This window comes from Strix uralensis, chromosome 16, assembly GCF_047716275.1.
Source record: "Strix uralensis isolate ZFMK-TIS-50842 chromosome 16, bStrUra1, whole genome shotgun sequence".
Classification (NCBI taxonomy): domain Eukaryota; kingdom Metazoa; phylum Chordata; class Aves; order Strigiformes; family Strigidae; genus Strix; species Strix uralensis.
In genome coordinates, this window is record NC_133987.1 from 3,082,946 (window position 1) to 3,110,502 (window position 27,557).

Sequence of the window (27,557 nt, forward strand, 5' to 3'; positions counted from 1 at the left end):
AACTAGCATCAAAGTCTGAAAAAAGTTTCCTCTTCTCCCTTGCACAGGACGCTATAAACCAGTGATAGATTATCCAGTGAGCTACTGGAAATTTATCACGGTCACTTTGAGAGAGGGGATTATACAGATTTGAAAGGACAATCAACATCTTAATTACAAACTACAGGGAGAAAAAGAGGGAGAAGCAGTCAACAGGAACGTTTCTTCAAGATAAGGGTTAACTTCAAAACCTGTCTCCATTGACAACTGAAGAGCAGGAAGGTCCTTTTCTGAATAAGCATGAAAATGACAACAAAGGCACTGCCCTGAATGTACACGTATTTAAAAAAAAAAAAACCAAAACAAAACAACCCACAACCAAATCTCTAAAACCCTAGTGCTCTATTAAGTCAATTAACATTGCTTCAATGAAGTGCAACAAGCCGCTTGTATCCTCCAGTTTACTAGCCAATTGTGGCTGACTTTTGAGTGCAGTGTTAACAAAAGCGTGTGTGGGCTGGCATGGTTCAACTCATTAGCAACATCGCGGTAATGCCACAGAAAGAAAGACAAGGGGAAGAAACAAAACAAGACAAGCCACAGCATCCAATCTGGGGAAGCTTTACCAGCAGATCTAATTTCTAGATCTTTTCCTCCCTGTGTTTATAATCCTTGTAGCAGAGTCCCGTCATCCTACTCAGCCCACAGACTGCCCCAGCTACAAAACATGCCAGGCTGAAAAATCACCTCGACAGACTGCCTGCTGAGACCAGTTGCATTATAAAAACAGGAAGCTTTTACTTGCCTGCTACCAATATGCTATAGATTTAATGGGAAGTAGAATGAGCGGGGATGCTTTGCAGGAAGAACACACACACGGGACCCTTGCCAGGAAAATGCATCTTGAGTAACACATGTGCTCTTAGTTTCCTCTTTTTTCCAGAAAGGTTTAACTACACTCTGGGTTACCCAGCAGCAATAAAACATTTTTTTCCCCTTTCTCACTTACAGCAGAGTGTTGATTAGTAAACAGCAGATCTTCCTGTCTGAGGCTGTGCCAGCCTGTGCAGAACAGAACTGTTGTTATTGCACATTCACAGCTAGAGATAAACATGAATAAGAGCCACGAATAAGAGCCAGGCACTGGCTCTTCAATACATTGCTTTATCAGGTTCACCTTGATTCAACTGTTTCTGACAACATCTCTCCCTCCTGAAGGGGCAAGATGGCACAAGTAGCAAGGACAAACATTAAAAAAGAAGTGACAGTAGCGCAAAAAGTGCTCTTCTGTACTTGCTAACATTCACAAACTGTGCAGCTCAGAACTCCACCTGCACTCAAAACACTCAAAAGCACAACACGAAAATAAATGGGCCCAGCAAAACCAAGCTCCCAAAAAGAAGCAATGGAAGAACAAAGTAGCTTTCAACACATTTCTCAAGACAAATCTGCATCAAGAGCCATGACTGGTGCGGGACATAAAGGTCACAGCGAACCAGGGAAGGGAAAAAATTTGCAAGTCATCTCTCATCTGCAAGACGACACTCTGCGATGGCACAAGTACAATAAACCAGCCCAGGAAAACTGGATACTGGAAGTCAGAGGAGGGTTTCTAACCTTTCAAAGAGCAGATCTCTGGACCAGCTGCTCCAGAAGCACTGGGAAAAAAAAGCACAGAGTTAGTTCCAACAATTAGTTTCTGGACAAGTTCATGACCTGCACAAGATGACTGCCATCAGCAGTAGGGAACTGGACTTGATGACCCATGAAGTTCCTCCCAATCACTCAACAAGCTGAATTCGTAGAGGGCCATAGGTGCCCAGGCATAGCACACACACGAGGTCATACCCAAAAGGACATCAGGGATTGTATCTTCAGATCATGCTAAGCTGACAGATAAGCAGATGAAGAGCTGGCCACTGCAGAAGGGAGGGTAAGAGAGTTGGAGCAAGAAGTGGAGTCTCACAGCCAGTGAAAACCCAGGCACAGACTTGGAAAGCAAAGTCTCAGAGACAGGAGATGGAGGAGATGTCCCCTGAGAACACTGTCCCCAGAAACTCCAGCCACAGCTTTAATTCTAACACAGATCAGACAGACAGTAAATATGTGATTCATCCAAGCCACATCCAGCTGCATCCCTTGCTAGAGACAGCTCCCAGCCTTCACCACACTGCCCTGTCCAGAGTCACAAGGGCTCTTTTCACAGGGGCAGCAGTACCTGGGTGCCTCCTTCTGCCATTTGTATGCAATTTGGACTTTCCCAGCTTCAATCGAATACCATGTCCCAATTTCCAACCAACTGGCCTAGATTTAAACCACCATGTCTCTGGCTGTGCCTCAGGCAAGCGCAGAGGTAAGATATGCCTAACAGACAACAGTGGCATTTGGCATTTCCATCAGAAACAACCGGGAGATAAAAGCATGAGAATCACCGAGAACGACACGAGAGGCTGCTGCCTTCTCTGCGAGCACAGGGAACCGGGAGAGCACAGGGGAGGTGGGACAGGGAAAGTGAAACCCAGAGGGGGCAAGAAGATATCTCCTCTTCTAGCACAGCTCAGTGTGGTAACCTAATGGAGAAGGATCACATTACTGCTCACCCCTCTCCACCTCCAGATTATACCTGTACTCTGTCCTGGGCCATCCTGAAAAACACATGAATCCTTCCACACGCCAATGTCGTAGCCATGCCATTATTTCTGTTAGAAGATGATATTGTAATTGAAACTATATGACTGGAACAACACTTGGTACAACTGAAGTGACAGAGATACGACAGGGCCTGACACCACTATGACACTACCCTTTCCTCACCAGAGTAGCTACACTGGCTTACTGTCTCCATCACAAGCGGCTCCTCTTCAGCCACACCAGTACAGCTGAAACTGGAGGATGTGTTCAATTACACAATGCCTTAAGCAATATTTGCCCATGAGAGCAGTTATTTGAACAAATATAATGATCACATGAGGAAAATGCTGTGCTCTGCAAGGGCTGAAACATAATGCAGATGCTTTGAGTAAGAAGCTGCCTTTGCTAGCAAAGCCAGCCCTAACGGGCCATCCAACATCCCTCCCCGCACAGTGACAGAGCTGGCCTCTTAACCAAGACCAGCTGGCTGCACCCTGAACCCACAGTAACCCACACAGGCAGCTGGAGAGGAGATCAGGTTACAGGAGACACTCTCAAATGCTTTGCAAGACATATCCAGCTGCCTCAGTCTCATGCGGCGCTACGGACCCCCAACCTTCCCTCCATCAGGCTCTGCTTGCACCCTGCACGGCAAGGTCAGGCAACGGGAACGAGGGCTCCGCGCACCTGCAGTAGCATTCACAAGACACTCCAAGGTTGCACCAAAATTGATCCAAGAGCAGGAACGTTACTTCATCCCTCCCACAGTTGAGAGCTAGCCATGGCGCAGATCTCAGCCGACACCGGCCTGGTGACAGTCACCACTCAAAGACCGGAGTGCTCATGGCCTGGCTTCAGTTGACCCTGAACTGTGAGAGATTCCTGCAGACCTTCTGCTGAGGCTGGACACCAATGTCACACAGAGACTTCAGCCAGCCCAGAAGCATCCAGGCAAACCAGATCAGCCAACACATGGCACGCTAGTGTCCATTCGATTAATTCAAAGCCTTGGCCTGGATAAGGCCACGTCAGCCTGGCTCGTTTGAACACAAGGACAACACCACCAGATGCTCTCCTGTAGTGGACACTGCAGCGTATCCTGAAGGTACAACCTCAGACTGGCTTCCCACCAGCTCCTCCCGTCTCTGCAGCACAGACTCTGAATTGCCAGGCTGAAAGCAGCCCAGCCACAGAAGGTACAACACAGTCACCTCTCTGTCCCAGCCCTGGGCTGGGAACTACCACGGCACTGTGGTTATTACAGGCAAAGCAATGCAGAGTTTCTTAGAATAATTTATTTCCCTGCCCTTGCACTGCCTCAAACACAGCCTGGGACAGTCATGCAGTTTCCACAGCTTAAGGCTGCAAGGTCCTGGAAGACCCCACATTTTCTCTTCCACTCTCACAGCTTCTTCTTCACCATGAGAAAACCAGAGGACGCCCGTATCCCCACCCGTAAGAGCACGTGGCCTTCACACAGACAGCGAGGAGAGGAGAACACTCAAAAGAAGAAATCAAAACAAGGAAGAAAGACAAGAACGAGAGGCATGGGAGACAAGAAGCGGGGTACCTGTGCTTACAAACCAGAGGAGAAAAAGTCTTTTTCCTTTCAGCCCTTCCCAGCCCAGCACAGAGCCAACTGCAGTCAGAAAAGCCTCTCACCCAACACGGTTTCTGTTCTGCAGGTCCAACGCCCAGTTGGTGTGAAGTCAGCCTGGTGTCCCTGGAATCGAACGGCTGCTGCTGGCACCAGCTGAGCAGCCCAGTTGGAGGAGCATGCTAAATGTCTCTGCTCAGAGCCACCAGTAGCACACCAAGTCTGCTAGACGGAGCGGCCGCTGCACCAAGCTGGTGAACAGAGAGGAAAGAAAGGCACGTAAGAAAAAACGGCTGCTGAGACTCTGGGCTGATCAGCATCGCACCACAGCACATGCAACCAACCTCACATTTTAGGTCACTCAATCAGCATTCACTTGAGCTACAGCTCTCGGAAGGATTTGTGCATCCCACGGCATCCGGCTGACAACGGGATGGAGCTCAGTCCCACCTGGAGACAGGAACCGGTCTGCTTGTGGGTCAACTCAGATTCTTCACTTGTTGTTTCAGGACCTTTGGCGGTGATTTTATAGTTCCATTCCCACCACTGGCCTTACTCTCTCTGACGGCGGCTGCTGCTTAGCATTCTGGTGAGAGCTGTCGTCGTACCAGGTAACGCAACACCTCACCAGCACCGCAGGATCTTAACGATAAGGATTCTGGACAGCTCTCGACAATTAGCAACAGGGCAGGATCTCCCAAGGGGTCTGGATGTGAACGCAGGGATGTCTGGAGAGGCACACTGCCTGAATGTTCAAATACAGAAACAGATGTTAATTACTCCACATGGCCAGGACATCGTTAGCAGTTAACATCCACTGAAAATTCAAAAGTAAAAATTCCTCTGATTATGTCAAATGTGCCCATCCCACCCCAGAATGCATGACGTTTGAATACCTGCCTTGGCAAACGTCCCTCCCCCAAGACATTTCCCCTTCCCCCTTCACATTCTCTGCTCTCAAAACAACCTGTTTTAATGAAATTCATACTCGTGAAAGTGCCGTCTCCTTTGGGACAGGCTTTTACCAGATGGAGGCAACAAGAACCCTTGTCCATAACTGGCTCACCAGCACGCTCTCACTTTCTTTATTTTAGATTGGAGAGGGAGGAAAAAGGCAAATAAGGATTCAACCCAAACAATGTGATCGCTGAGCCTCTTTGGGAGCATGTCAGAAGCACGCAAGAGCAACAGACCCAGTTCTGCCCCCACCACCCTGCCCACTCTCCCCACAGCCACGCCACCAGGTGCAGCGTGATGCCCCTGGGGTAGGTTATGGTGAATTCACAAAGAGCTTTTCTCTTCCCGCACTCTGCACCACTGAGATTTCCAGGCAGTGGGAAAAAGACAACCTGTGGTGAACACCTGGACACGTGCTGCTAAATAGAATCAAACCAGCAAATGGAGAATGTTATGGAGCAGGCAAGAGACACCACTCGCAGACCAGTAAAAAGTAAATAAGGGACTGATTAACGTTCAGAAGGACCGCCCTGACCCTTTTAGCCCAACGGGCTGTACAGCACTGGCTACGTCGGGAACTCCAGGCCCACGGCATCTTCAAGGCACTCAGAGTCGAGCTGCTCCCGCTCACTGGAAAGGCTTAAGATTTACAAGAGTTAAAGAGAGAGTGAGACAAACACCAGAGGACAGAGTACCCCCCAAATGCCTACATCAGTCTATGTGACACCATGTCATTTTTCTTGCAGCAGACGTGTTCGCATACACATGGGCTAGGAAGAGAAACCGCTTAACACCCAGCAGCTTAAAATAAAGCCTTTTGGCAGCGATGCAATTTCAAGGACTGCTTGAGCTCTGCCTGCTGGCCTGACCTGAGTCTTGCAGGTGGGTGACCAAAATGGACAAGCTGGAGAGCAAGACTTTGACCACCTCAGTGCTGCAGCCCCTCTGGAGAGCGGGGCTGCCATGGTGGGGAGGACACAGCCCAGCACGCAAAGAGCCTTGTGCCGCATTCCCACGTCCACACACCAGCACAAACACGGGGGAGTTAACTTGCTACCCGGCGAAGCTGTCTGAAAGTTAACTTCTCTGCAAACCTTTTTGTTACAGCAGCAGAAGGATCTTCTGCTCTCAGAGGAACAAAAAACAACGCAAACTGGGAAGCTGCCTGTGATATCCTCAGTCCTCAGTAAACCGAAATCATCTGGGCTGGCGCAGGGAACAAGACACAGAAGGGGAAAACTTCGGTGCCACTGGAAGTGCCGCGTTAGATGCAGCTGGGCAACATCACTGGAGGAGGACGCCAGCTTTTTGTAAGGTCTTGGTCTCTATTTTACCAACGCAAATGTGTATTGATAACCCTGCAGCTTTGGCAAGGGCTGCTGATCCCAGGACTGGGGCGAGAGGCCAGCTTGGCCTCCCTGACACAGTGCAACCGCCACCCTCCTCTAATGCTGACAGCGTTCAGGCCCACAGCATTTAGTGAGCGCCCTGGCTTTCTACAAAAGGGGCTGCACTGCAGGAACAGAAAAGCTATTTCTTTTTTTACGAACACACATTAGAGTTTACACCACTGGCAAAGTGCAGAGGCATGCATTTGTAGAGGAACAGAGATATGGTTCCAATACTGTTTTTAATGTGCAAGCCTAAAGACTCGGCTTCAGTTTTTAGAAATCAAACTTGATCATCTCAAGCTGGCAAAAATAGCCCCATGTTCCCTCAAGTTATTTTCTTTTCAACTAGGCAGGGTACAGCACAATAGGAAATATCAGCAGTAATGTACTCAACCTCCAGAAACCCAAAGGGCCAATTCTAGCAACCCACGACAGCATTCTAATCCTCCCTGATCTATTTGCTGGAGTTAGACTGAAAATCATGCTGCCCCCAAGCCATTCAGCAAACTCCATGTCCCACTAATTACATCAATATAAATGTATTATCTTGGCTGTCAAAAATCGGCTGAACAGGACGACGCTCTGCAATGTAAATGCAGGAAAACAATTGCTCTTTCTGCTGGTGACACATTTCTTTGGATCTTATTTCCTTTCCAGGGCTCCCCCTTCTCCCTTCTGCCCAGGCACTAGGGCAGCAGAATATTTTTCCAGCGCAAGAGGAAATGGCACACACAAAAACCCTCCTCATCTTTTAAGCAACCAAACACAAGTAAATTTTGGGAACATCACTGGCATTTCCTATCAGCCAACCTGAGCGTTGCCAACACACAGGGAAGGGAGCTGTGAAGGCAAGAGTTAAATTTGCTTCTCGTGCACAGGCAACAGCCCTTCTGCCTCCTTTGACTTCCTCAGCTGCCATTGCTAAATGCAGGGCAAGCGACAACACCCCAAATAGCAATGACAGCCCGACAGAAATTTGGTAGTAGCCTGCTCCTCCCTGCCCGGCTCGGTGACGCTGGCCTGGAAAGGGCTGCAGACTCAGGCAGGGTCCAACAGCAACCAGCGAGGTTGAGGCAAACGCAGGCAGAACCAGGAGGCTTCTGGGGAGCAGGCAGACAGCACGTCTCACTCTGAAGAGTGGGATTATGACAGAAAACGAGGGGGAAGCCACTGACTCACCTGTCCCACCTGCATAAGCAGCGTTCCCACGGCTACACTGTATATGACCTTTCTCAGAACCCCAAGTTCCAGCAAATTGGCTGTTCCCATGTTTCCCCCAAGCACTGTGCACTAGGAGAGAGCCATCTCGGCAGGACACCGAGCTCTGACAGACGATTTCCAAATCAGCTTCCTCTCTGCCTGCCCCCAGGCCTGACCACAGGCACCCACAGCCCTTCACTCCAGCCTCTCCCTGTTTCATAAGGACCCTCACTTGGAGAAATGCCAGAGGATCAGTTCCTTCTCAGACCCTTCTGCTCGCAGAAAGGGTCAGAACGAACCCAGAATAGAGCAAAAGCCTGGCTTCAGACAAAGCAGGATGACGGAAGGAAAAAAGCATTTCTCCCACTTGCATCTCACCTGAGAGCAGATGGTGTCCCCGCCAGCGGAGATCAGCACAGCCGCGTCCGCACACGCCGGCCCGGGGACTGGCCGGGTCTCTCTCTAGGTCTCACATGCAACTGCTGCAAACTTGGCAAGCTCCCACAAAACCTCCACGATGGCAGAAAGCAGCGTATTTTCCACAAGATAAAACCAATCGTGCTCAGCTGGCTGAGGTAACACCAGGACTCAGGTCATTTCCCTCTGCAAAGCCAGCGGTATTCAGAGAAAAGATAAAGGGTGGCCCGTGGAAGCCCAGGAGAGCGGCGGGGTAATCGGTGCATCTTAGGGCAACCAGGCCCCTCCACAGGGTCACCCAGCCCTTCCGCTACTGTGAGACAGCTCCGAGCCTGGGCAGGACGCCCGACCTTTTTTATGTGCAACTTTAGCAGTTTTGGTTTGTTTTCCAATATTTATTCCGATTCAAAAGACATTATACCTGGCCCACGCCTGAGCTTCCCTTATGCACCAAGTCATCAGGCTGAAGGAGGCTGCTTTCTTTCCTGCCAAAGCAATATGGCTTAGCAAACACAGCAAGTCACATCAAACCTTCAAAGGCCTCTCCAGCCCTCCAACCCCACCCGGGGAAAGGAGCAATGTTGGGTCTTGCCTTCTGCCTTCAACTGTTAAAAGTCTTGGACACAAACAGAAGCTGATGCAACTTTAAACTAGTTAATATCCCCACGTACATAAAACCATGGTAATTTGAATCATGCCTCTCTGACACGTTATGCTACCGCAGCTCGTTCCTCAGGCAGTGCTCAGTCCTGCTCTGGTTCACTCATGGGCACAAGCCAGTCTGTCTGGCAACGAGTCTCAAGAAATGGCCACGCAAAAGCCACTGGCAGACTCACAGCATCGCAGGAGGCCGGTCTGCCACTGGGCTGCACTCCCACCACAGGTCTACTCCAGGTTAGGAAAGGTGGCAGCTCACAGAGTACAACCCTGAAGCACAAGTCCCCATGGGTCCCAGGTGACAATGTGCAAAGTATGGCAAGATCTCTGTGTTCACATCAGCAAGGGCCACAGTCTGGGATCTGCAGCCTATCTCCAGCAGCTGTGCTCTGCACTGCTCACCTCCACCTCAGCTTCCTCTAAACGCATCTCCTGGTCTCCATTACCTCCTGACTGACCCACGGCAGCGCACCACCGTCTGTGCACGAACACCCCAGGCCACGTACAGTAAGCACTTCTCAGATAACCTTCCGTCCGACCATGAAAAACCACCCATCCGCATCCTGGGCCTGAAGGCCCACGGAGCACTGAGCACCAGCTGAGATTTCGATCTGAAAAAACGCTCGGAGGAAATATGACATTTCAAATACAACGTGCACTTTATTTGATCTCCGCCAACAGTTCACCAGATGACCACCCCAAAACATTTGTTTCTTGATGCTTGGGAGGGAAGGGATGTACCCCAGAAGCAGGCACAGGGAGAGGAGAGCTGCTCAGAAAATGGAGAGGCCAGCCAGTGTACAAAGCCTTTTCCATCCACTGTAACAGACTTCTGCATCCAGCATCTGGAGGCTGACAAGCTTACAACTGCAGCTGAGCTGACGTGCAGTAAAATCCAGGGGTCTTGATGAGGCACTGGGGCCCGAACAGCCTTAGGACGCTTCAAAGACCCAAGCTTAAGTGCCAGCCAACCAATTCCAAAGGGCAAACTCGCAAATGCTTTAGAAACTCTGCACAAAACCCTGCTTAGCCCCCAGCAGATGGGTTTCCAACCTGGAGGTTAGAGTGCAGACCTGAAGGACAGGCGTCCCTGCTTCTCTCGGGGGCTCTGCCGTGGTCCAGCCCCGGCCAGCACTCAGCAGTACCGTGCCCGTTAACTGCCATACGCGAGGTTTACCTGCCCGAGAGGAGAACCGGGAGGTTCGATCTGCCTGTACCATGAGCAGAGCGCGCTGCAAGGGCTCGGCGCAGGCAGGTAAGGCATTGCAGAGCAGGGATTCACCGAGCCGCCTCCTCCTCCCCACGGACTCTCAAGTTCGTTAAAACCCCCTTCGGGGCGTGTGGCCGGGCTGAGGTACGAGGAGGGCAGCCGCAGCCCTCAGGTCACCTCACAAACCCCACGTAAGGCACCCAAACAGCCGCAGACCCCCGAGGCAGGATTCCCGACTCCCCGGCTTGCCCCACCAGCAGGACCCCCCCACCCCGGCCTCCAGGCCCGGCTCCCGCCGCCCCCCCCCCGGGCAGCCGGGCTCGGGCCCACCGGCAACAGGTGGTGCGGGGCGGCCCGGGGGAGGTCGGGGCCCAGCCGGAGGCTCCGGCCGGGAGAGCGCCAACCCGGCACCGCTGGTGGGAGCCGCGGCCCGAGGGGCTGCGGCGGGAGGCCCCGGCGGCCCGTTCCCGCCTCCCCCGCGCTCCCGGAGGCCCCCGCCACCCCCCGCCGCTGCTTACCTGGGGATGGAGGCGGCCGCGCTGCTGCTCGCGTCCCACCCCGGCCCCGCACTTTCCCCCGGGCAGAGCAACTTCCACCCCCTCCCTCCCGCCCGCCCGCCGCGGCGCCCGGCCGCTCCGCCGGCGCCTTCCTCCCGCTCCGCCGCCGGCCCGGCCTGCCCCGGAGTCCCTGAGCCCGCCCTTACGCCGCCGCCGTGGCGTAGCGCCCCATCCCGGCCTCCGGGCGCTACGGCACGGAAACAGCGCAGAGGCCGTCGTGAATAGCACGGGGGGACTACAAGCCCCGAGGGGCGCCGCGCGGAGGAAGCGGAAGGCGGTGGCCGAGCGGGGCGCGCCGGGAGCGGTGGTTCGGGGCCGGGACGCGCCCGGCGGGGTCCCGCGGCGGGGCGAGGGGCCGGCGGGAGCGGGGAGGGAGGAGGCGAGGCGCGGCCGGGAGCGGGAGCCCTGCGCTGAGGGCGAGGACTACAACTCCCAGCGTGCTTTGCGGCCGCTGCGCGGACAGCGCCCCCCCCGGCCGGGAGGGCGGGACCCCGCGGGCTCCGGCGAGGGGCGTCGAGGCCGAGCCAGGCCTGGGCCGAGGCCTGCGGGCCCCTGCGCGGGTCCTGGGCCTCCTGTCGCTCGGGGCCTTGAGCAGGGAAGGCAGGGTGAGCGGCCCTGAGCTCTCAGAGAACAGCTTTTCTTCTGAGGCTACTTGAGCCCCTGAGTGTGTCCCGACGCCGCGGGGCGAGGTCCCCGTCTGCTCCCCCAGGGAAGACACCGGCATTAGGAGATGGAGGATCAGGACTCGGGCGTTCCCGCTGTGGAGATCAGAAGCCTGGGGCTGAGCAAAGCCAGGCTTCCCAGCTTTCCCACTGCACGGCCAGCCCAGCCGCCTTGGAAGGAGCCGCTGCACCCTGGCTAATTACAGCCCTTAATGACCTGGCAGCACATGAAGCAAACCTGAAACTGGCACGGAGTTGCCTCAGCCCTCCAGGCGACGTGCAGCTGTGCTTCTGCTTCGGATTGCATAGAGCCATGCCAGCTGGTGGAGAGCATGGGTGCGCAGCAGTGGGAGCCTTGGTGGCCCTCCCAAAAGCTTTCCCCCATGAACCGCAGCCCTCGGGTGCTTGAGGTGCTGCTGTGGTGCCCGGTAGGTACAGGTGGGGCCTGCTCGTCCATCCAGCTTCAAATCTACATCCCCCCGCTTTGAGTTCATGGACGTCCCAACCCAGCCCCCTGCAAGACTCACCTGTTGAAGAAGCACCTTCAAACCCTTCCGCCCCACTGAGATGAGAAGTGGGAGCGGTTCATCCAGCACCTGCTGAGCTCGGGGTGCAGGGGTGCTCCCCTCGTGGAGTCACAAATGAAAAAGGAAGCGGGATCCCAGATATGAATCAGCCAAGCCGATGTGGCACACACACGTGTGAAAGTCATTCCAGCAAAAGCAGCGTTGTTCATGCCACCATGCTTGGAGGGTTAATGGTTGCTAAATGAAAAAGGACAGCTGCTTAGTAGGGGAAATGTTATCTTTAGGCTGTTGGGCTCTCCCCAAAGGGGACCTAAGGCTCTCTGTGTGGGCAGTTGAGGGGAGTTGTGATAGCAACACGTTTGGGAGACCTACCAGTCTTCTATGAAGATGATGCAGGGACCAAAAGCCAAGTGGATAGCTTTCGCTTCTGTTCATCTCTCTGTAAGATGTAACTGCTAGCCATATCAATGCATTTATCTGTAGACAGATCTCTTCTAGCGGCTGCTGAAGCAGCTCTCTGTTTGAGAGGACCAGGGGAAGAGCAGTCCCCCACTGCCCTCAGGCCCAGGCAGGTGTCCTGGACTGGGGAAATCGCAGGGCTCGGTGCCTCACTGGGGCCCCGCCTGCACCCGAGCAAAGCGCAGGGCAGATATCCCAGCACACGGCCCTACGCAGGCGTACGGGGTCGGCACCCCAAAATGCCCATTGTAGGGCAAAAGCTGTCAGGGTCCCCTGGGGAAAGGGTGAAGTTGGGCTTAGAAAGCAGCCACTGGCTACGCCATGGTGGCTATTTCGAGTAAGACCTGTCACCGTCTGAAGTACTGAGCGTTAGCTGGAGCAGGAGCTTGGGCGCTCAGCCCACAGTGACACATTTGGACACCATTCATTGGCATCTGGTGCCACATGAGGTACCCTCAGGTGTCCGAGATGTCCACACAAGTTTGCCACACGTCACACGAGACCTATTGGGTGTCTTCATCCTATCATCAACCTTACTGAGTAGCAGTTGGAGAGACGGGAGAACCCTCAAAGCACCTTAAATGTCTCTGCACACTTATGTGTGGGCAATTGAGTTAAGCCCTTTTTGTTATGCATCTGATCATTAATTGTGATATGAGAAGTATGACTGCATAGTGCTGAGTGAAGAAAGGAGTCACTGCGTACTCGATGTGGATTTCAACATCCTGTCTACACAGCACAAAAAACACAGCTGCTGACATCCAGCTCTTCTGGCATGACGGGGGAGCTTTTGGCTGAAATTGTTAGCAGCTTGGCCCTCTGTGTTTGGAGAATAAATGTATATAAATGCCCAGCTACAAAGCGATTTCAAGTAGAGGATGAATGCTAGCGTGTTCTGTTAGGAAATCACATGAACTGGGATTCACATCACTTAATTTTAGATGTATAAACTGAAGCATGTAAATTGTATTAGCCATCCCATCTTCATCTGTGAGCAATGAACAGAGGGTTCCAGTTATTCCAGATAAGTTCCTATTTCTGTCATTGATTTATAAAGAGAATCAAACGTTTGGCCGACGCAGCAGAGGCATCAATATTTCAGTGAACTACATTCCTGGAAACGAATGCCTTCGCAGCACTGAAAGCCTCGCTGAAGGCAAGGTAAATGTCATCCACTGCTCTGCCCTGATCAAACCTCGCCATCTTATCACAGAAAACAATCGCATTTTTCAGACAATAACTCCACGCTGACTGTTCCCCACCTTCTTCTCCACCTGCCATGCCTTCTAAAAGGACTCATTCCATGTTTTTTCCTGGGGACTGAAGGGAAGCTGGTTGACCTGGCGCTGCCCAGGTCATCCTGAGCTGTCAGGGGAGGCAGCGGGTCTGCCTCTAGTCTAACTGAAGAAGAATTTAACCTTGACGAGATTCCAGCGTATCCATGAGAGGCCAGAAAGTCCCGAGAAGTGCCATGGAAACAAGATTAGAGAACTAAGATAAGAAGAACTGTCCTGATGATTCAGGCGAGAAACTATCACCCAATCGTGAACTGTTAGTTACTGAAGTAAACCGATCCTGTATGAACACCTACTTTGAAGGAGGTTATAAAAAGGCTTGTTAGAACAATAAAGGTGCTTTTGCAGCCATTTTGGTCATTTCACACAATCTGATGTTTGTCGTGTCCGTCTCTATTGCAACACTGAGCCTTTTTTGACACTGGTGCAAAACTTGCTTCCCTCCAGTCACGACAGCTTTCCCTCAGTCACCGTGACTTTTCAAAGCTGATAGAGAGCAGCTCTGCAAGAGCATCAGCCAGTTCTCCCCAGGCTGCAGCCTGTCTGGCCCCACGGACTTGCACAGTCAAGATCCAACAAGCAAACGCCGCATGAATCCTCGAGGTTGCACCGTAGACAGTGTAGACAGAGGCGCCGATGAGGTGGCTCCATCTCCTCAGGCAAAGGAGCTTGCCTGTGGGGTGGGAGAAACTGGGAGCTGACCAGGAGCAGACAGAGCTAGCCCAGCACGACGGATGGCACGCCCAGGGCTGACGAGGACTGCGGGATGCCCACGGAGGCTGCTTGGCCGAGTTCTCGCAGCCAGCGCTGGAGCCAGCAGCTCCTGCTCGAGGCACATCAGGTGGGAGGGAGGAAGGGCCAGTGTGTTCAACCACCCGAGGATCTTCCAGTCCTGGTTTCCCAAGACACCAAGCTTTTCACGAGTGCTTCCCTCCATCCTTACCTCCTGCTCTGCCTCCAGTTTACCCTAGCTTGGGACTGGTAAGTGGTAAGTCCTCAACCCCCTCAGCCCGAGGAACAAGGAGGTCCTGATGGCTCTCCGAAGGGCTGGACAGAAAGCCACAGCCCAGAGCATAGGGTCCATCACCTATTTGGGAGGAGGTCTTCCTCCATGTGTCCTTGAGCTTTGTAATGGAAGGCTTTTTGCAACAAGACAGCTAACTTTTCACTAACCATGTATTATAGATATGTGCATCTATCACTGATCATTGTGATATTTTTTTAGCTAGTAGGGATCTCAAAGTTATGTAGAAGATGTAGTCCTGTGTGTACATATGTGTATGGTGTATATGGGCATGTAACACAAAAGGATGTTTAAGGGAACAATACTGTATAAACCCAGAAGAGTTTTGATTTCATTGTCAAGAGAACACATCACCCACATTTAGCACAAGAGGGAAATAAGACTCAAAGAATTTGAGAGGTATAACTGCGGCCCAGAGTCCCCAAGGGAAGAGCCATGTATTTGCAGAGGCCCATTCACGGCAGAGGTCCAGCACGCTGCCAGCAGGACGGTGTCTTCCAACGGGGGGGTGGGTCCTCCTGCTCGCTGAGTGCCACATGCTGTCCTTCAGTGAGGCAGGCGAGGCAGTGGTGATGAATGCTCCTGCTGTAATTGTACCAGGACATGTTCTGTGTCCTGTATTGTCTTTTTTGGTGGGGTGGTGACACTCAAACCCCTCCCTGTTTGAGGGAGAGGTATCCATTCCCTCTGCTCAGGGAGGGTTACCTGTTCCAAAACACCCAGGCGATCCTGGGGCTCTACAAGCTGACCCGCATCGGTCCTTGAGACTTGAGACCGAGTCTGTGGCCTAGAACAGCCACCTGGGCCCCACATGGTAGGGACACGGGGGATCAGGGGTGGCTCTAGGGGTGCTGGAGCTGCGGGGATGTCCATGGGACTTGGGGGGCACTATGAATTCATGTAGTCCTGGGGGGCTCTCACTAGAGGAGGTGTCAGGGCTTCCTTGGGGGAATCGGGGAGCCCTGGGGTTATCAGGCATCCTCATGGGTGTGGGGTGTCCTCAGGAGATGTCACAGTCCCCAGCTGCTCACAAGCATTGCAGAAGTGTGCAGGGGGACCTTGGGAGATGTGGGGCACCCCAAGCAGCCTCTCATTAGTGGGGTGGGGGTGTCAGGGGACGCCAGGCAGAGGTGGGGCATCCCCAGCAGTCACTCACCAGCGGGACGGTGGGCTCAGTGTTATCCTTGGGGCTCAGGGTGTGGAGGTGGGAGCCAGGGGAAGCCTCCTCATCTGTGGCGGTGTTGGGCTTGGCCAGGCTGAGCAGCAGCAAGTTGGTGCAGGCAAAGGTTTGCTTCAGACTGCAGCAGTTTGGGGGAAGAGCGCTCCTGGGGGGACTGACACACCATGGGGCAGAGGTAGTGACAGGGACCCCCACGGCCATGGGAAGGAAGTACAGGTCTCAGCCCCCCTGCAGCCCCCACAACCCCTCTATTAACCCCATTGCTCCCCTATTGCCACTGATAACCCTCAATAGCCCCCATCAACTCCCCAGTCTCCCCCTTGACTCTCTACCTTCCCCAGTGCCCCCCAACAGTACCCACTGACTCTGCAGCTCCCCCAGGGACCCTCGAGCTTCTCCAGTGCCGACCCGCAGGATCCGACTGCCCCCTCACAGCCCACAACTGCTCCTCCACTTGCTGTCCCACCCCAAGCTGTTTTTTACCTGAGAAAGGAGACAGCTGCAGGCCTGGCGAGGGCCTGGGGGGGCGCAGGCTGAGCATGGGTACCTGACATGGGGTCCATGGCCTCCCTGATCTCCTTCAGCTGCAGGAGAGTTTTCTCCCCTGCGTTGGCGATGGCCCTGTTGGTGTGAGTCCCTTCTGGAGGGGTTATGAGGGGTCTGGCTGCCCCCAGGCCCAGCAGCTCCTGCCTGCCACTCTGACCTCACAAACACTGGCTGTACTGGTCACACATGGTTCCATGAGGTCATGAGGGGCTTCCATCCCAGCACCTCCCCTTATGTACCTCAGGTTACCCTTTGGATTGCTGGTTTAACCAGTTCTACCCCCAAAGTAGCCACCAAAATACTTTGAATCATAGAATCAAGTTGGAAGGGATCCATAAGGATCATCGACTCCAACTCCCTGCTCATTAGGAGGTTAGTCTTCCCCAGTATGAAGCATCCAGGTACATGAGGCCAGTGAGGGAAGGAAGAGTCCAACTCAGAAAGGGCTCAAGACAGAGGAGGAAGTGCTAAAGGGTCAACAATAAAGACTGGACTAAGGAGAGAGTAAGTGACAGAAAAGCTGAGGCGATGCAGAATAAAGACTCTTTTATAGAGCAGATAAACCAGTTGCAGTTCCCGCCTTGTTTGCTGAAGGAAGAAATCAGCTTTTAGCCATCAGTGGTGCTCATCGGGTTCATCTTTCAGGGGTGGCATAATTTCTCCCGTCTCTAAAATTCTGTCGCCCTGATGGAATGAGAGAGGATGGTGAGCATTTCCTCCTACACCCAGTCTCTCCCTTCACACAGCACAGTCTTTCAATTAAGATGTAACTGTCCCCACTTCCAGACAAAAAAAAAAAATCATACAACTTACTCAGAACACTTTCATTCACTGAACATTTCCCAGGATGCTGAAATAACATCACAGCCAAATGATCTGAAATCTGTACTTGCTTTACCCCTTCTTTTCAGCTAAAGAACAGCAGCCAAAGATTTTGAGACTATCTTTTTTAAAAAACGTATATTGGACCTACAGCACTGCATAACTACCTTTAATACAGCACAGCTGTGAGTCTCCAAACCCACAGTCTGTAGCTCAGGAAGAGCTACGTAATCCCTCAAAAATCAATCTGATGCCCAGCTGCTGTTTGTTACAGCTCCAGGCACTGTCTTGGCCTACTGAGCTGACCTGAGTAATTAGGCTGATGTCAGAGGCCCACAGCTTGCCTTCAGTATGTTGCTATGTGGTTGTTAGGGATGGAACTTTTAATAATTTTATTTTGGATAAAGCACAATTAGGCAGGTGTTACGCAAAAAAACGTGCAACTGTCAGAAACAGAGCAGAGCTAAACTTCTACATAAATATTTGCCTACCAACTTGCTACACCAATCAACAAGGAACGGCTTGGAGCAGCCTGAAAACAGTAAAGACCAAACAATCTGACACTCTCCACTTCATAAAACTCATCCCAAGCTGAGGTGACGCAACTCTATCCCTTTGGGGATGCCTGAGCATGGGGGACCTTCAGGGACACCTGGGACCAAGCTTGTGCGGCCAGAACCAACGTGCTTGGCGCTGTCAGCAGGAGCAGCAGAACCACTCTTTGAGAGAGGCTTTAAACACCCAACGCCCTTCACAAAGATACTGTTACTGCACCATAATTAACACTTAAGTTCCCATAAGGGAACATTTGTGTTTTCCGCCCAGGACAGGCAGTGCTGTCAGCCAGGTGCTCAAAAGTGCCGCTACAGAGGGAGGTACCACTGGAACTGGGACTGTCTGCTCTGAGAACAAGATGAAAACTGCTCAGAAAACTGTGCTGCTCCAGGACAGCCTGCCCACAGTATCAAGCTCATCCTTCTTGAAATTGGCTACTGCACAAACCTGCCTTTCTCCCCAAATCATCCCTTTTCTGTTTTACAAAGCTGGAAGATAAAACAAGTATTAATAGACTTACTGGGAATATCCGTGGATTTGACGAAACGACACCATGTGGCATTTTCTGAAAGTGGGGGGGAAGAAAGGGAAGGGGCAAAGAAAAATGAGTGTTACCCAAAGGAAGTACAAAGGATTTCCAAAATGGGGCAAATGACCCTTCTAAAACACAGGCTCTACTGGGTACAAGGCTCATTAGGCCAGGTTCTTTCCACTAGTTAAAGAAATACCTGAGGCTAATAAAATTACCCCTCCCAAGCAAGACAAGACTGTAGAAATGGAAGGTCTGTCCCATCATCAGTGCACTGGCCATTCCCCTTTCCCACACCAGCAGCGGCAGTCTGGCTATCCCCAGGGTCACCATTCCTCCAGGAAAGTGACAATTAAGACACAGCTTTCCATCTCACAGGAGGCAGCACAGTCAAAGCTGGTCACTACCATAGAAAAATCACAAGAAAATGCATCTGTGTCACCCAAGAAGGGAAAAACAAACAGCAAAAAGGCCATGAGAAATCACTGCAACCTGCAGCAGACGCTTAACCAGCATGTTCACGCCATCCCTTATGCGGCTGCTTGTTGCATCAGCCCCCAGCTCTCTACAAGGGGGCTCCTTCCAGGGCTTAGCCCCGATTTCCCTCACTTTCCACTTAACCCCCTTCCCCACGTTTCCTGCAGAGGGGCCGCACACACCATGACGTGGTATTTCATGTAGTAGACGATGATCCAGAAGGGGACCACGACCCGCGTCAGGATGAAGCCGCTGGTCTGGCAGGCCTTGAACACCTGCGGGGCACAGGGACACGCGTCAGGCCCGGGGCCGCCCGGCCGGGGGGGCGGCGCTAGGCCGCTGTCGCCGTCCCCCGCTCACCTGGTGCCGCCAGAACCCGCCGGGCTGCAGGAAGCGCTCCCAGAAAGCGGCCACCGGCCCCAGCCGCCGCGGCGGCAGGACGGGCTCCCGCTCGCTCAGCTCCTGGTCCCGCAGCCAGCGGCGCCGCAGGGCGCGGAGCTGCTGCAACCGCAGCTTCTCGTCCTCGGTGTAGCCGCTCATGGCGCCGCCGGCCGCAGTGTCCTCCACCGCGGCGCGCAGCGGTGACGTCTCACGACGCGGTGACGTCATCAGCGGGCGCGGGCCGAGCCCGCCGGGTGCGTGAGGGGGCCCGGGGGGCGCCCCCTGCGGGCCTGGATAGCTCAGCCGGGAGAGCATCAGACTTTTAATCTGAGGGTCCAGGGTTCGAGCCCCTGTTCAGGCGGGAGGTTCCTCTTTCTTGCCGGCCGCTCCTCCGCGGCCCCGCCCCGGGGCGGCGATCAGGGGAGGCCGGGGACGCGCGGCCTGCTGGGGCCATGGCCGAGCCGGGGCTGGCGAGCCGCTTCCAGTGTCGCTTCCTGGCGGCCCGGCAGCTCCGCTCCTTCCCTTGGCCGGTACAGTATGGCGGGGAGCGGGCGGCCGCCCTCGGCTCCCAGGAAGCCTCAGCTTTATTTATTTCTTCTGCTTTAGGAACTGGAACAAAACCTGCAGACTTCACCGGACTCCTCCCTACTCGTGGATATTCTGCACAAGGTAACGTGGGTTTGATGTACATTTTCTAGTAGCCATGGTTAATCATGCTAGGAGCTATTAGTTACCATATGGGAACAATTGCCAGGTCAAGCAAAAAGAACAAGCTTCGACCTCCAAATCTCAGAAAATAGGTAGAACGTCCTGGACCATAGAGACAACGTCTGGAATTGTTCTGAGGATGAATTATTTGACAACTTGGCGAAGCGACTGTTTGCTTACTTGGCAATGAAACTAACTTCTGAGTGTCCCTAAGTTGCCCAGGGAGGTGGTGGAGTCCCCATCCCTGAAGGGGTTGAAGAGTCGGGTTGACCCAGCGCTGAGGAATCTGGTGGAGTTGGGAACGGTCAGGGTGAGGTCAATGGTTGGACTCGAGGAGCTTCAAGGGCTTTTCCAACCGAGATGATTCTGTGAAAGTGAACTGCCTTTGTTGTAATACTAAAAAACACACCCCCAGGTCAAAAAGACCCCTGCCCCTGCATGCCTAGTATTAGAAACATCAGGTAAGCCGTATTATAATTGTATGATAAACACTAACCAATCAGTATCTAATAGGCGTGTTATGGAAAAGGACTAACTTCTGATTTTTGTGTATAAAAGGAGCATGAAAACCTGCTGTTGGGGTGCTTGATTTGTGGAAAAGTCCACCAAGCACCCAGGCCTGAATAAATAAAATATCTCTCCGGAGCGTGTTAAGATTGGGTTATTGCACACTGGGCACTTTCAGGTGCCAGGGTGACTCGGTGTCACAACAGTGCCCCAGGCAGCGGGCCCAGACTGCTGCGATGCCACCCTGTGGGGCCAGAGCAATTGCTGTTTTTTCCTCATAATTACAAAGATAAGTGACCTGCTGTCACAGTTTTTCATTGGGCCCAGCAGAACAGCAAATTTCCTTCTCCTTCTGTTATTTAGCATCAAAATTAAGACCTATGTGCCTAAGCACAGGTGTCTTTAATGCCACAAGCCAGTCAGCCCAGCTGGCCCTGTGTCTCGGTGCTCTGAGGGTCAAGAAGGTGATTCCAGTCACTGTGGTGATGCATCAGCCCTTATGGTGCTTAAACTTTGCATGTGGATGGGAAACTGCAAATAAGGCGGCAAACCAAAGAGAAAAGCAAAAGAAGGAGGAGAGCAAATTGGACTCTGTTTCCACTCCGTTTTGTCAGATCTGTAAACTGACCGACTGATCAGAAATCACCAGATTTCATTTTCTGGCTCAGCATCACTTCTTTTAGCTACAGACTGAATTGCATTGCATTTCATGACACACAGAGCCAATTAATGGCTCCCGGGCCTTTCTCTGGCCCCTTACTGCCTGTCATAAAAGCTTCACTTGGTAACTGGTTTCAATTGCTGTTCTTGTTTTAGACCATTCTCCACCCTTTGTGTGTAAAATATCCCCCTTCCACCAAGTACAGAAGATGCTTTCTAACTGAACTCATCAAAAAGGTAGTGCTTACTTTTCATGTTGCTTGCAATTCTTTTTTTTTTCTTGAATGCCAGTGCAAAATATTATGGCCACTGATGTATTAAAATGGGACTTCATGTGTGTACGTTTTCTTTTTCATGATGATTTGATCCCTGAAACTGCCCTGTTCTCTTTCACACAGCATGAATCCACAGCAGCTGAGCCCCTGGATGAATTGTATGATACCCTGGCAGATATTTTAAATGAAGAAGAATCTACTCATTGTTACAAAAACTACTTACTGGTAAGAACTAATGCTGCGTTGTTATAAATCACTTTTATTTATCTGAACTAAGCAATAATTGGCTTTAAAAACAACCCCCTAGAAACCCAGAGTGCTTCCTACCTTTTTCCAGGCACTAATCTTGATTGTAAACTGTAAAACCTGTTGTCTCTGCTGATCCATCTTTGCTTTCTTGTGTCTCCTGCAGCCCACGGGAGAATGCGTTACCCTTTCCGAGAACGTGGCGATTGTCTCTGGAGGAACCACAGGGCTCGTCACGTGGGACGCTGCTCTTCATCTTGCTGAATGGGCAGCGGAGACCTCTGTGGTTTTTAGTAACAGGTAACGACAGCAGCACAGATGGAGAGATATTTTCATTCATATTGTGAGCTACACAACTGTAATTTAATAATATTTACCCCCCAAATAACTGAAATGAATACACCTTTTTGTTACTGGATAACTGCTGCTCCCACTGTTCTGCAACAATCAAACTTTAATCCAGGACGGGACCTTTTAAGACAGGTTTTAAGACCAAAACCATTTACACCACGCAGTCAGACACGCTCCGTTCAGTAAGCTGTTAAATTTCAGCTACCCCACTGTCTAGCCAGTAACTTCAGCTAGTGCACTTCATGGTGGGATTCCTCTCACCTAACTTTAGATGACAGATGTGCAGGTGTGCACATCTGATCTCATTGTCTCAACTTTGTTTATAAGCAGTTGAGAGGAACAAGCACTTTTGAGGAAAGACTCAGCTAAATTAATTTATCAACCTCCCAAGGAAAGGAATTGTGCTGCTGAAGTATCTTTCCACTGACTATGAAAAGAATTGGACAACCAGTTCATATGGAGACAACTGTGCTGCAGGGGTCTAGAAACAGGTGGGAATTTATCTCATCCCTGCAGTGGAAATGCATTGTACCATATGCAAAAGCACTATTTAAAGTAATTAATTTTTATGCTTACAATTGCATCTTCAGTGTTTACCAACTCTCCCAGTTGAGACAAAGATTAGGTCATAGATGGTTTACTCAAAAATTATTGAAATAATCTGTAACTGATTTTACCTTTAGATATACTCAGAATGTTTTGATTTCCTAACTCAATTTAGAGTCCTAATAAGTACTTCTTTTACTCCATCATCCTTCAGGACAGTCTTGGAATTAGGAAGTGGGATCGGCTTCACTGGAATTGCCATCTGTAAAACCTGCAATCCCAAAACATACATATTTAGTGACTACCACCCCTGTGTTCTCAAACAGCTGACAGAAAACATCCGTTTGAATGGCTTTGTCTTGGAGCCTGAAGCCACCCAGCGTACCCCAACCGAGACCCAAGGCCAGGAGGCAGAAGCAGCAAATTACCAAAAACCAAAACTAATTGTTGCAGAACTTGACTGGGGCTCAGTTACAGAAAAACAACTGTTGGATCTTCAGCCTGAGGTCATCATTGCAGCAGGTACTTCACACACTGTGCTATCATGCAGGAATAAGCAGGTTAGAGAGATAAACGTGAAAGTAGTTGTGTGCAGGACTCGATCACAACCCTACTGCAGTTACTGTGTCTGGAAGTGTGTGACAGATCTTCTCCCAGTTCATTTCACCGTTTTGTCTTTTTCAGATATTCGGCAGCTGCCCACATAATGCCAAAAAGCAAATTATTTTTCAGCGTTTTTAAAAAAATCTATAAACAGAAGATGATATATCTGTTGCTCTTAAGAGCCACATCGATAATAACAGGCTATCTTGGCATTCTCTTGAGGGATAACATATTTTAAAAAAAAAAAAAAAAAAAGCCCAAACCACAAACCTTTTCCAGAACGTGCCTATCTATAAATCTGGAGGATTTGTATAATAAATCTGATGTATAAATCTATGTATAAAAAAAATCTAATAATGCAAATCTAGCAATAGTAAAATGTCTTAGCTGTAGCTACAGGATTTTACTCCCTGATTTGGGGCTTTGCAAAGCAAAAATTACTTAAGAATTTAGGTTAAAAAATGACAAAATATACTGCCTTTGTCATCAGAGTAGCACATGATGCATTAAATATGTGAATTCTGTAAGTCACCCTATGTATGTTACCTAATGCCAACCATACTGTTCAGAGAGTGCACAAACCAGCCCTAGCTGGACTCAAGACGACAAGGCAACTCAAAACTGAAGGTGATTTATCTGTATCTCTCTGCTATTTGCTGTTACTAGTTACTGCAGGACATTCCCTTATCATGGTGCATCAAGAGTAACTGGGCTGTCTGTCACTGGTACCTATATATGCCTCAACATTCCCGTGTAGTAAACAACCACCTCTTGAGTTATCAGTCCTGAACACAAGACTGGTGCATTTCAGAATCACAGTGCTAATTAGTAAGGCTGACATTTTGTACCCCTTGATCAGTCTTACCCGTCGTCACTATTTCTGCTCTCAAGGACATTATTCAAGACGAAAACTGCTGCAGCTCAAATCAAATCTTTTGGAATCAGCCTCTAAAATAAGAGATTTTGAACAATGCAGTTTCATTCTGCTAAGGACAGTCACCAGAGAGTACCAACGCTCGATGTTTTTGCTGTCTCCCCTAAGATGGGCTTAGATACAGTATCTGACAATCCACTTACGAAAAGGAGCACTGATTTTTAGTGATTTTGGACTGCTTTTAGAGATGAGGGCAACTTGACACAGCACATAAAATAGAAGCATTTTTCTAAGATCTTTTCCTGGGAGTTTTTAACCTCTGAATACAAAAATCATATTCTCCTGCAAGGTGAATTTTTTTTTGTAGCTTTCATTCTGCTTTTTGCTCACTTCTCAATAAATATTGAATGTTTTCCTTTTTCTGCAGATGTGGTATATGATCCAGAGATAATTTTAGCCCTTGTTGGTATGCTTCAAAAACTCTCTAGTTTCAGAGCAGATAGCAAAGTTCCTGAGGTCTACATTGCTTTCACCATTCGTAATCCAGACACATATCACCTGTTCCAGGCTGAACTTGGTAGGTGCCTTTTTCATGAAGAGTATCAATAATTTTGGCCTCTTTCCCCATTATTTAATCTGTAGTAGGGAAGAACAGGAGCATTTTCTGGTGATGGGTATTGTCCAATAGTGAGATTCTTATCCTAGAGCTGGATTTAAGAGCAGTCTGCCTAAGAGCAGTAACTTTTCCACATGGATTTGATCAGGAGATTGGAATTTAGCTTTTTGCTACATCCTGTCTATCACAACTCATGTCTGTTAGTGCCAGCTTGAGATGCAAGTGTGGTGGCAACAGGAAACTCAAAAAGGGTTAAGCTTAAAGAAGGAGAACCATCTGTGCTGCACCATCACAGTGATAACATTCAAGATGCAGCTTAAAACCTTTTATCTTAACTGTTGAGGGTTAAAAAACCCTAGAGATTAAGTTAATTGGGGAGGGATTTTGGATTTTTTTTCATATACTCTTCAAAAGCCTGCGTTTTGCAGTCTCCTGGCTGTGTGGCTACTCTACAGCAATTGGTTAATTCACAGAATTATGCTGAGTGCACAGCAGCAGCAGCACTGTTAATTTTTAAACATACATATTCATAAGCATTTGCCTGTAGCTTGCTTTAACAGTGTGCTAAAGATCTGTTTTTACAAAACTTGACATGCAACTCTTACTCTTCACTTTATTAAGCAGAAATATTATTCCCGGTGTTTCTCTTTACAGATAAAGTTGGGATCGGATGGCAGATTATTCCAGCCCACAGCAACAGTGTTTTTCTCTATGACATGCAGCCAAATGTAACTATTCTTCAGCTATTTATATAGACTTGGCAGATATAACATAACTAGAATTTTCAGACCAACGGGAGGTATCTTGTCCATGCAACATTATCTGTTATATTGTAAAAACGTACATGAGGGACTGAGGATACAACTCTGACAACAGTCCGTGCATCAAGTGAGTTGTTTCTTCCTGTAATTGTCAGCATGTATGCAAGCAAGCTGCTGCCCCTGAAAAGCAATAGGAAAAAAAAAAAAAGCGCTCTAAATCATACTGCACTTCAGTTCTGTGGAAAACAACAGAATTGAACTGTTTTTTTTCCAACTGTGTTTTGATTTGTAAATAGTGGCACATCTGCAGGATGCACTGACAAGGGAGCAAAATAATGTTTCATAGTAATAAATATTTTTTAATATTAAAACCAGCTGTAATTGTCTACTTTTTATACTTGTCTGTATATACTTGCAGTATGGGTCCTCTTAATAATACCCCTGTCACCAGAACGGGGTAAAAGAACCTATTGACACCAATGTGATGTAGATGAGCAGACACTCCTTTATCTATGGCCGGGGGCGTAGGGGAGTTGTCCCACCAGCAGCACACACCTAACTCGTGTAGCATGCTGATTATATAGGATACAGTCATACATATTAATCAAGTTCTCATACATACACATTAACTCCCATAACTCATTTTCATATTCCCACCTCTTTCTGGTCACACGCACTTGAGTCCTGAAATGAGTCGGGGGCTGCTTTTGCCACCACCACGGACTACTCACCTAAAAGAACGACCCTCCAACACCCTTGACTCAAGGACTTTGGCTCACATTGCAATTTTAACATGCCTCGAGGCCCTTTCACAATGTAACTTTTAGAACACCTGGTCTACAGGGCAATAAATCATCCTGACTGAACAGTCTAACAATGGTACCGCATCACGAGTCTTATTCTTTGTACAGAAATCTGGTTAATGGTTATCACTAGTCTACGTGGCCTCAGCCTGGGACTTTACAAAGAATTTTGTAGCAGCACATCTGGTTGTATAGTTACTCTAAATCATTCCTTATTTAAATCCAAATCATCAAAAATCATTAAAATCAGCTCAAATCAATATCAGTTAACACCCCCAGTGAACATAGCAGATTGTGTCACAAGCTTACAGGATGCTGCAAGAGGAGGTAATAGACGCTGCTGTAACTCCGGTGCATCTTTACTCCCCCGTAAGGTCTGTCACAACTAGCTCTTGGGAAGCCAGCCTCTCAGACTGGCCAGAAAATGAAAAAAGAATCATACTCTGTAGCAATGCTCTACATATACTGTGAGGAAGAATGGAGCTCACCTTCTCTGAAACTTTTTGTAATCCATTAATCATTTTCCTGTTGGACAGAAAATCAAATATACTGTTCTTTCTCCTCGACTTCCTTTCCTGTTCCTTGTTTTAAAAGCTACTTAAAAGAAAATGAACATAGACTTTAGCTGCCTCCTTCTGTAGTAATGGAGAGAAAATGGATGATAGGTAATTTGAAACTTGAATAATCACCTTACTCTCCAAGCCAAAGGAGGCCATGACTGCTAGTATGAAGTTGGATGTGCAGAAGTAACTCCTCCTCGAGAAGGAAGAATTCAAAGGTACTATTTGTAAATACATGCTAGCAGCCCAAACACTCCTTTATCTCCCCTTACAGAAAATTCAAGTCACTCAAATGTTCTGTACAGATGGCTCATTTTGGATCTAAAAAATTTTTATAGGACGATGAAACCTCTCTCAAGCTTTCAGCATACTGTTCAGAGAAGTGCCTAATTTACCTCTGTGTGCACATCAAGGGCTAAAGGGGAATGGCCAAACCACCAGACAGGATTTTGCTTGACAACAGTAGGAAAAAAATAAAATAAAATCACCACATAAATCTTGATGGATCATTCTTCAAACTAGTGAAATTGCCAGACTCCTGCAGTAAGCAATCTTATTTTCACCTTCCTACCAGTGGAACTAAATCATTGTCAACAATCTTTTTTCCCAAGAGTTTACTGTAACCACGGTGCAGAAGGGGAAAGGCAATATCAGCAAATGGCTGTCGAGCCTGACAAAAGCAGATTTTAAATGACTACTCTAAGTGGGTTCAAAAATGCTGGTACAGAACCCATTGCAATCATCTGCCACCACTGAGCGAGGAACCCCAAAGAGCAGTAACCACATGATAAAACCAAGCACATTTATTCCTTAAATGACTGACATCTATTTTGTAATCAAAAAGGTGATGAAAAAAAGCATCTTGTAAGCATTAGGTCTGTATATGAATATTGATATTAACAATCAAAAGCTGACGGGTATACCTGAGTGAGCACTCAGAAAGCGGGGTGCCCTTTTATCAAGTTACAGACTTCAATAATATGTTTTGGTTTGA

The 27,557-nt window shown here is 49.7% G+C and overlaps 3 protein-coding genes, 1 long non-coding RNA gene and 1 other non-coding gene across 13 annotated transcripts in view; 2 read left to right on the forward strand and 3 right to left on the reverse strand.

Moving 5' to 3' along the window:
• CAPN15 (calpain 15) overlaps positions 1-10,635 on the reverse strand; it is a 61,580-nt gene extending 50,945 nt beyond the window's left edge. For 5 of the 9 annotated variants that reach the window (XM_074886721.1, XM_074886713.1, XM_074886708.1 and 2 more), the window contains exons 1-4: positions 10,558-10,635; positions 4,552-4,952; positions 4,273-4,458; positions 1,597-1,637 (exon numbers count right to left, since the gene is read on the reverse strand). The gene's annotated coding sequence lies outside the window, so the exon portion shown is untranslated. The remainder of the gene's footprint in view (positions 1-1,596; positions 1,638-4,272; positions 4,459-4,551; positions 4,953-10,557) is intronic. The other 4 variants (XM_074886722.1, XM_074886712.1, XM_074886714.1 and 1 more) reach the window with 3 other exon arrangements.
• A 4,237-nt stretch (positions 10,636-14,872) lies between these two features.
• Positions 14,873-16,026, reverse strand: LOC141950779 (uncharacterized). Its single transcript, XR_012631158.1, has 2 exons — positions 15,720-16,026; positions 14,873-15,586 (listed from the first exon to the last, which is right to left on the reverse strand). It is a non-coding gene; the product is annotated as an uncharacterized LOC141950779 (long non-coding RNA).
• A 792-nt stretch (positions 16,027-16,818) lies between these two features.
• Positions 16,819-19,265, reverse strand: NDUFB6 (NADH:ubiquinone oxidoreductase subunit B6). Its single transcript, XM_074886063.1, has 4 exons — positions 19,033-19,265; positions 18,855-18,947; positions 18,187-18,231; positions 16,819-16,973 (listed from the first exon to the last, which is right to left on the reverse strand). Exons 1-4 carry the CDS (start codon positions 19,210-19,212, stop codon positions 16,905-16,907), a joined length of 387 nt encoding a protein of 128 aa, XP_074742164.1. The 5' UTR covers positions 19,213-19,265; the 3' UTR covers positions 16,819-16,904.
• Positions 19,266-19,322: 57 nt separating this feature from the next.
• Positions 19,323-25,573, forward strand: EEF2KMT (eukaryotic elongation factor 2 lysine methyltransferase). The gene is made up of 8 exons (XM_074886062.1): positions 19,323-19,583; positions 19,660-19,722; positions 21,085-21,165; positions 21,327-21,428; positions 21,616-21,749; positions 22,561-22,868; positions 24,251-24,400; positions 25,094-25,573. Exons 1-8 carry the CDS (start codon positions 19,506-19,508, stop codon positions 25,192-25,194), a joined length of 1,017 nt encoding a protein of 338 aa, XP_074742163.1. The 5' UTR covers positions 19,323-19,505; the 3' UTR covers positions 25,195-25,573.
• Positions 19,342-19,414, forward strand: TRNAK-UUU (transfer RNA lysine (anticodon UUU)). The gene has a single exon. It is a non-coding gene; the product is annotated as a tRNA-Lys (tRNA).
• Positions 25,574-27,557: the final 1,984 nt, after the last annotated feature.

What these genes read in the sequence shown, in the direction of transcription:
- NDUFB6 (XM_074886063.1), bottom strand. Translation starts at nt 19,212, where the DNA reads ATGAGCGGCTACACCGAGGACGAGAAGCTGCGGTTGCAGCAGCTCCGC. An exon ending in GCGGGTTCTGGCGGCACCAG is followed by an intron (nt 18,948 to 19,032) that starts GTGAGCGGGGGA and finishes TGTGCCCCGCAG; the next exon opens with GTGTTCAAGGCCTGCCAGAC. An exon ending in ACATGAAATACCACGTCATG is followed by an intron (nt 18,232 to 18,854) that starts GTGTGTGCGGCC and finishes CCCCACTTTCAG; the next exon opens with AAAATGCCACATGGTGTCGT.
- EEF2KMT (XM_074886062.1), top strand. Translation starts at nt 19,506, where the DNA reads ATGGCCGAGCCGGGGCTGGCGAGCCGCTTCCAGTGTCGCTTCCTGGCG. An exon ending in GTTACAAAAACTACTTACTG is followed by an intron (nt 21,429 to 21,615) that starts GTAAGAACTAAT and finishes TGTCTCCTGCAG; the next exon opens with CCCACGGGAGAATGCGTTAC. An exon ending in CCTGTTCCAGGCTGAACTTG is followed by an intron (nt 24,401 to 25,093) that starts GTAGGTGCCTTT and finishes TTCTCTTTACAG; the next exon opens with ATAAAGTTGGGATCGGATGG.